Source organism: Nicotiana attenuata, chromosome 1, assembly GCF_001879085.1.
Source record: "Nicotiana attenuata strain UT chromosome 1, NIATTr2, whole genome shotgun sequence".
Classification (NCBI taxonomy): domain Eukaryota; kingdom Viridiplantae; phylum Streptophyta; class Magnoliopsida; order Solanales; family Solanaceae; genus Nicotiana; species Nicotiana attenuata.
The window spans coordinates 20,413,196-20,422,067 of NC_031989.1; the positions used below are offsets into that span (position 1 = coordinate 20,413,196).

Consider the following 8,872-nt stretch of genomic DNA (forward strand, 5'->3'; position numbering starts at 1 on the left):
CTTCCTTGTATTCTTTATGTTAATACTTTGTATTAATATAACTTACAATAGTTATACAAAATACAAAAAAAAATTAAAAAATACACTAAACCCGGCCCGGCCTGGCCCCCTCAACCCGTAACCCTTACGGTTCAATTTTTACCCGGATGAACCCGAACCCGTTAAGCCCCAACCCGTAACCGGCCTGGACCGCAACCCGTACGGGTCCAAAAGATCCCAACCCAGCCCGGCCCGACCCACCCGTTTAACACCCTTAGTAAAATTACATTAGGCGCGACTCATTTACCTTACTCCGGATTCAAGCCGGGTCAAAATTTGCCCGGTCCTAAATTGAAGTAGAGTCTGGAATCCCCTAATTTCTCCTCTCCGTCGGCCCCGATTCTTCACGAGGTATTAACCCTTATATTCACCTGTATGTACTAGTATTTGTTTCCAGTTCATAAATACAAGTTTATTTTGAAGTAAAATTCGAACAATTTGTGTTAACTTGCAGCATCTGACTTCAATGTTTAAGAACACGTTCCAATCTGGTTTTCTTTCCATCCTGTACAGCCTCGGGTATGTAATCCTTGTCTCTTTTTTTTTTTTTTTTGATTGGTGTAATTCTTGTCTTGTTTATTTCCCAATTTCTTTTGTACTTTTAATTTTTTCACTTGAATTAAACATTAGCTCCTCTTTTTTATTTTTTTTTCCAGGAGCAAGCCTCTGCAGATTTGGGATAAAGAAGGTAATATAAACTAATACTATTTGAATTTCATTTATTTTCCAAGAACACCAGTAATTAGGATTTATGGATGAATATATGTGTTTTTCTGTTGACTTGTAGCAAGTGTTATTGGGTCTTTCAACAGAGATTTATTACTGTTTACCTTTTTCCTTTTTATTCGAGCAATTGATGTGTCCCTAAATCATAAGTATTAGCATTGTAGGGATTTTGTGATTTGTTTCTCACTGTAGGAATTTTTTTTATACTTGAATTCATTCCATCGTGGTTTCCTCCTTTCTTTGTGCTTCTTAGTTTTCTGTTTCCTGGTCATGCTCCTCTTTACCTTCGTTTTTTGTGTCTGCATTCTGGGGTTTTTTACCTAACAGAACACAGTGTTTTCTAGTTACACCAAAGGTGCAATTGAAATAAAAAAGATCTCTTTATGCATTCAACGTCACTGTCTTGGAACATTCTCCTATTCCGTTCGTTTGATATGCTCAAAAGAGACATCAGAGGGCCGTCTTCCATGCTGCCATCCTTTCATTAGCAATCCTCTATAATCTCCAACACGTGATTGCTTCCTCCATTGTTCTCGGTAGCATCACGAGATATTGAACAATGAGAATACAAAGTCTCGCTCTAGTTTCTTTGCACATGCACGACGCACCACCAACTCACTGATATCCTCAGTCTCTTTCTTAACTTGTCCGTAGTTGAAATGGAGTCCTGCATTGCGAAAGAAAGAGGGCTACTTTCTTCAGAGACCTGTTGTTCCAATTCTTTCACACCTCCGTCCTATCTCTTCTTTCCTAACAAGGAAAATAGAAAGATATAACTGTATGCAGTATGCTTAACTCGTCCTTTTCCTGCGTGCAGTTGTCAATGGGCATGTCAAACGGCTGCAAGATGAAGATATCCAATCCAATGTCTTGGAAATTGTTGGGTCTAATGTCCAGCAAGCATACATAACGTGTCCTGCAGATCCTAGTGCGACTCTTGGCATAAAGCTACCCTTCTTAGTCATGATAGTGAAGAATGTGAAGAAGTACTTCACATTTGAAATTCAGGTTTTAGATGATAAAAATGTCCGGAGAAGGTTTCGAGCTTCTAATTATCAAGTCTGTAAGTCTTTCCAGGAATATAGATTTGTTCCTGTGACTTATTTCTGTCATAATTTGTTATCTTTTTGTATATGTAGTCTTCCCCATATATGTCTCTGGTTTCACTTTAACTATATTCAGGAGAGAGCCGCTGAGTGCTGTCTATTTATGATATTTGATAATCTTAGCTCTTGAAAGAAGAAGTAGTTGAGTGGAATAATAATTTTTGTTTAATCGACACTTATTTGTTAGATGGAAACTACTACATGAACAGTGTCTTCCTTTTCGGTAAGAGCATATGTTTGATGGCGTTTTTTTGCCTTAGAACAGTAGTATAGTCATACATCAGACCTTTCTTATTGTTGTTATATGGTTTAGGGATTTTCCTAATAAACTGTGAATACACTCATTAACTTTAACAAATGCAACGCGGAGGAAGTTAGCAACCTATGAAGTCCCCAAAACGACAGGAGAAAATCCCTGTTTCCTTGTTAAAATGTCAGAAATAGCAGTTTGGTCGCTTGATGGGGTTCTTTTTATGAAGTCTGTGTGGCAAATGATGTTAAGAAGTTTGAGTAGAAGCTTGTCAGCTCACAATAACATCATCTTTATGATTGGCGCTTAGATTTGATTTTGACCGCCTTGGTGATAAAGAGAGTATCTGGGGATCTGATTCTTGAAATATTGGACTTCAGTATTTCTTAAATTACGTTCTTCTTGGACACGATATCTTTATAATAAACTTTCCTGTGGAGGGGTATCCAGTTACTAGTGATGGCGCTTTGGCATTATTTTGTACCAAGAACAGTGGATGGTATCAGGTTGTGGGGATATTTTTCTTCATGGAAGTAGTCAATCCTGCTTGATAGAAGTGGGATTGTATTTGGCTGAGAGAATTTCATAATTGGTCTGAAATAATGAGAACGTGATCATCCTGTATCTTGCTTTGGTTAAAATGCTATTTCATGCCTATGTTACGCGGGTTCTTAATTTTGCCCTGAGGCGTTGACAATTAACATACCTATCTCAAATGATGTTCATAGTTAAAGGTACTTCATTTGGACCATTCAAAATTCCCTAAATAAACTGTTATATTGGGCTAGCTGGGTCCTTTATGTACCAATAGGTAGTACATGTGCCTTAGTCCATGTAAGGTAGTTTTTATGCCAAGAACTGCACAAACTACAACTGTTTCGGGCATGTCCCAAACACCTGTAATTCAAAAATTTTGAGGAGTAGTCAAGGATTTTGATAGCTCTATGCAGACTAAAAACATTAGAAACTGATGAAGGATGCAATTGTTTTGGCCTACCAAAGTTTTCTATAGAGTATCATTACTCAGCTAACAAAGTATTATGTGACTTAAGCATATCTGATCAAAATAACTACTCTAGTATCTGATCAAAATAAGATATGACATATGTAGTGGTGGCGAAATGGATAAAAGAAAATAGTTATCCACCCATATTATCCATTAAAAAATGGGTTGGATGCTGAACTTTTTAAAAACGGGTCAAATATGGATAAGAACCATATTATCCACTTAGATAATGGATAACCAATGGATAACTAATGGGCTTAACTTTTACATTTGTAAAGCCTCAAATTGGGGGTTCCTCAAGTTTGAGAGATTAGGAATTCTCCCAAAAGTGATCATATTCAAGAAGCCATGGATAATATGGATATCCCTATTATCCGCCGGTTAACTCATTCGTAATAAATATGGGTCGGGTCGGATAATTTATCCGTTTTTCATTACCCGTTTCGACCCGTCCCACATCCGACCCGACCGTTTGCAACCCCTAGACATATGCATGCCGTTAAATGATCAAGTATGACGCAATACAGGAAAGGTTTCCCTCCTCCTGCCTGTATTAGTGTTTAGTTGACCTTCTAAGTTTTCTGTCTTAATGTGATTTCCTTGATGAGTTATGAAGTCTGCTGCGCGCTTTGCTGCTTTCTAAGGTTTGCAGTTTTGCACTTGCCTAGTAGTCCTTGCAAACGATTGTTCTTTTAGGTGAAAATCAAATTATGGACTAACTTGCTTAGTGTCTTATAGATAGCTTGTATCGCCTGCATTTGCCTAGTGTTGTCTGTTGAATGAAGACCCATCTTATAGACTAATTTGTCTTTCAGTTATTATAGTATAACTAATTTCGTAGTCAAATAATCCCTTCTTTGAACTTTCCCTTTGGAGTACAGAGGTGACACGTGAACTAATTACCAAACCACTTTCTTCTGATCCAGTTTTAGATGGTGTGATGTATAATGCAAATGTCTAATATAAATTCTCTAGCTGTTGCTACATTCCTGTTTTGCTTGGACGCACACCTCTTTTCTGTAACTGTTTTATGGACCATTTTACTTATTTCACGTTACTATTTTGGCAGCATACAAATTGGTGTTTGCAAAAGCTGAATTAGTGAGGACTGGATAATTAGTGCGCCAAAAACGAAAAAAGCTACTAAAGTTTTTTGTCATTCTTTGACCTTGAGATATTGCAGTACTTTGAGTAACTTTAAGGTTTCTTCACTGCGGAATAGACTTGGGTAATACCCAAGCTGTTATATCATGTGCCATTGAAGCATAGCCTACACTGGTTGGATGGTCCTGTCTGACACCTTTACTTTTAGGATCTAATTTTGTTTGTATTGGTGCCCTACTTTTTGACAATGTTAATGCTTGACTATTAAATTTCTTTAATGCTGGAGTTTGAAAAGTTTCACCTGTATGTTGCAGGCGGTCACACGAGTGAAACCCTATATTTGCACTATGCCGTTGAGATTGGATGAAGGATGGAATCAAATCCAGTTGAATCTTTCTGATTTGACCAGACGAGCTTATGGAACCAACTATGTCGAAACACTGCGAGTTCAGGTTCATGCAAATTGCAGGCTAAGGAGGATTTACTTTTCTGACCGTCTTTATTCAGAAGAGGAACTCCCACCAGAATTCAAACTTTACCTTCCAATGCAGGTGAAAGATACTCAGGACTTGCTTTGATTGTACTGTTGGAACGCCATTATGACTTTTTTCGTCCTTTTTAGCCTAATGTTTGTTGTTTTCTTATTGTAGAAATCTTGAGGATTTTCTCTATAAACCAGCAGATGAGGCACTTTAGTTGTCTGAAATTCGTCTTGGAGCTGGTGTATTAATCTTGGTGTGGAACAGTTTGATCTTGGAAATGTTGATGAGTGCACATGTTCACCAAGTTTCTTTTTATTACTTGAATCTATTAGAATTTTAGAGTTTGTTAGTGAATTGTTAAACATGATGTTGTGGTTCAAGATTAGAAAGACCGGTGGATGTCTTTCTAGCTGCTTTGCCTGGTTGCAGATCATTAGATGAATTATGTCTTGATTTTGTAAAAGCTTCATTGTTGTACTTTCTATGCTCCGGATTTATTTAGTGTTGATTTCGGAAAAACGTTTCATTTGAAGCAGAAAATACACACGCTAATAATCCAAAGGGAAAAGGCAAGTATGAGATTCATCTTGTCTAGGAAAAAAACGTAGTACTCCTAAAACAGTTTCCAGGCATTTCTTTGGGCTTGCAGGAGTGAATGCTTTTCACACTAAATTTTTAGGACTTGTCGGGTGTTAATATTTGTGCAAAGCTTATACTCCATTCATGATATAAGATATATAGGCATACTTATGCAAAAATATTTAATTGGACGTGAAGTTTAAGATATTAATTTAATTTATATAATATATCAGTGATCGTAAAAGAATAAACATTAAAGTGGTGGTTGAAAATAGCACAAATAACACTAGAAAATTAAAAGTCTCTTGGTATGCGCGTTGTGCGTATACCCAGTCTCTATGAATATAAGATTATAAAAGATCATATAGTTATTATATTAAAAATTATGTTTGAGTTAAGTATTACTTAAAAGTTAAACAATAAAGTATAAGTTCTTAAAATTAAGATTGTTCCTTACATTTAGCTAACTCAATAAAGGAAGAAATATGTAAATGTTCCTAATCATCTCTATCGATTTACTCAACTAAAAGTTTAACCTAATTATATAAATCACTATTGCAAAAATAGAATAAAGTTCATTCAGATTAATTTACTCTTTTTTCATTTTGGAATGAGCTTTCCTTCCGTCCAAGCTTGAAAGCACGCGTCCAGATTTTACGTTCCAATGTGTATTCGGAAGTTGCCTTCTTATGTAAGCAAGAGTGTATGACTGAAATTGAATTGCTTATTGTTGATGACTTCGAAAGGATATGTATGTTAATATTATTTTAGAAGGAGTCAAAATATGAAATACATGTTAAAATCAGATTAATTTTATTCTTTCATCAATTTTCGATTGATGTTTAGTTTCTATATATGTCTATAGTCAGTTCTCTTTTTTATTAAAAGTAAGTATGGTTTGATTAAAAATATTTTAATGATTTATAATCTCTAATATAATAAAAACAAAATAATTTGTTTAAATAAGAAACTGAGTATTTTAGTTTTTCATATGTATTGTGAATTTATATATTTGGATTTAAAAATTTAAAAATGTTGAGAAGAAATTTTTATTATGTCACCAGGGTGACTTAGATAAAATAATTACGTTGCATCTAAATAATAACTATAACGGTTTAATAAAACACATGTATTTTTAAATTGCTAATTATACAATTAAAGTTATATTTCAGAAATTTGGAAAAACAATATGTATAAATTCCTTACTTAACTTTTATGTTACAATTATCAAAATATTTTAAAATATATTGTTTAAGAAGTTTGCTACTAATTAGCACATTGCGATTATATACAAGATGAATATTGATTATTACATAACTCTGAGTTGTAATTGAAAATTCTTTGTGATTGTGTGTTGTTGCCTAGTTGTTTTTGGAGTTGTAGGAGTTTTACTTTATTGAGACTGAGGGAGTGTCCAACTCTCATTCAATTTTATTTTTATTTTTTGTACATAATGATTACTTGGTAATAAAATATCTATAATTACAAAAAAAATTAAATAAATATACACAACAAATCGTCCGAGAATAATTAAATTTTTTTTCAAATAATTTTCAACTTTATTGGATAAATACTATTCAATTCATTCCTATAAAATTACATTCGCCTATTAAAAAGTTATATTGTTGACACGTACAAAATCTTTTAGAAAATTTTAAATACATCTCTGTTATGTATGATTTTTTTTTGGAAGGTTAAATTTCTAGGACAAAAAATCCTTATTTTTGTTTGCTCATAAATACTTTTTGGCTTTGTAGATATTTTTATGCGGAAGAATATAAAAGAAGAAGAATTAATATGCACATAGTTGTAGACATAAATTGAGAAAGGACATTAAAAATAGAAAAACATACCGATAGTGGTTTGAAATTGTCGCTTCTTAGTTTTTGTCTAAAATTTGTTTAGTACACCTTATATTGAATAGTAAAATCTAATCAATTTTGAAGGCCTAAATATTAGAGCCTAATTATTATATAGTTTAAATAAGAAAAAATTTAACAGCTAAAATTTTAGTTGATTTTAAAATCATAAATATTAACAAAAATATTAAATGACTATTTTTTCTAGTGAGAATTAGGAAAAATCTTATTAACTACAAAAAAATCTCCTAAACTTAAAATGATAAAAGGGAAATTTAAATAATCCAAAATATAAATGGAGTCGAACGACAAACTTTTCTAATATAGGCAAATTTTTATTAACTACAAAAAGAAGTCTCCTAAACCTAAGAAGGAGAATGGAGAAATTTAGTACTCCAAATGGAATTAGAAAGTCACTACTGGGATTCGTTCTTACCTACACCTCTCCTAAATATTTACTCCTACAACTCTAATGAATCAACAACACTGCCAAGGTGGAATACCTCCAAAGCCACCAGACAAAAATTCCCCTCATTTAAACAATTTTATATCTGCCTCTTTTAAAGATAAGCTACTAGCCAATGAACAGAAGGAAACCTTCTCAATATTATCGCCACCGACATACCTATCTCCAATGGCAATGGATACAAACGAGGAAGAAGATTGAAAAGTCTTATGAGAATCCTGAGGAGGAAATTAAAGTTCCCATAAGTGGGGAAGATAAGTTACGTATTTACTACCCATGGAGATTCTCAGTAATAATAAAACTACTAGGTAACAAAATCCTATACCAAGTTCTCAAACGTAAACTTATAGATCTCTGGAAACCAACTGAAGCTTTTCCCCTAATAGATCTTGGTGAACAATACTTCATAGTTAAATTCAATAATGAAGAGAACTTGGAGACTGTATTACAAAAAGGGCCATGGTTTGTTTTTGGCCACTTTCTTTCTCTACAACGATGGAAACCAAATTTTGTTCCCGCTACTGCCAAACAAGTTTTAACTGCAATATGGATCCGGTTACCACATCTTCCAACAGAATTTTACGATGAAGAAATTATGAAAAAAGTAGGTAACACAGTAGGCAGATTACTCAAAGTGGATGCTTGCACATCAGCAGCCTTAAGGGGTCGCTATGCCAGGCTTTGCGTTGAACTTCCTCTAGATAAACCAGTGAAATCCAACGTATGGATAGGCAACCACAAACAGCAGATCCTCTACGAGGGAGAAAATCTCCTATGCAAAAACTGTGGCTGTCTAGGGCATACAGCTAGACAGTGCAATATCAAATCAAATGGTCCAGCAACCTCAGCACCCATGAGCAATGGCGAAAAGGAATAGAGAGGTCAGGAGCAACAACACCTTCTCAAAGAGAAGGAAGAATGGAAGACAGTTACTTTCAATCAAAGAAAGAAGATCCCTTCTGCTTCCAACAGAGGCACTGAATCCACTAAAGCTGCAGGTATCAATGTAAATATCTTTGATGCCAACACAGGTAAGTTCCTCACTTCCCCAGTTTTTAATTACAAATCATGCTCTTATCACAACAAACCTACTGAAAATGCTACTGGAAAATCTATGTCAAAAGAATCCCACTCAATCTGTAGTAACAATATCCAAACAAATAAAAACAACCAATACCTCCCTTATTAATGACACGTCATTAAGACACGTGTCAATTCCTAACTCTAATGCTCCTACTAATAATTATAATATATG

At 34.3% G+C, this 8,872-nt stretch overlaps 2 protein-coding genes across 2 annotated transcripts; both read left to right on the forward strand.

Moving 5' to 3' along the window:
• Positions 296-5,221, forward strand: LOC109212993 (cilia- and flagella-associated protein 20). The gene is made up of 6 exons (XM_019376761.1): positions 296-390; positions 494-558; positions 696-727; positions 1,583-1,824; positions 4,546-4,782; positions 4,882-5,221. Exons 2-6 carry the CDS (start codon positions 506-508, stop codon positions 4,888-4,890), a joined length of 573 nt encoding a protein of 190 aa, XP_019232306.1. The 5' UTR covers positions 296-390; positions 494-505; the 3' UTR covers positions 4,891-5,221.
• Positions 7,733-8,494, forward strand: LOC109233699. Its single transcript, XM_019399567.1, has one exon. The coding sequence runs from the start codon at positions 7,733-7,735 to the stop codon at positions 8,492-8,494; it is 762 nt and encodes a 253-aa protein (XP_019255112.1).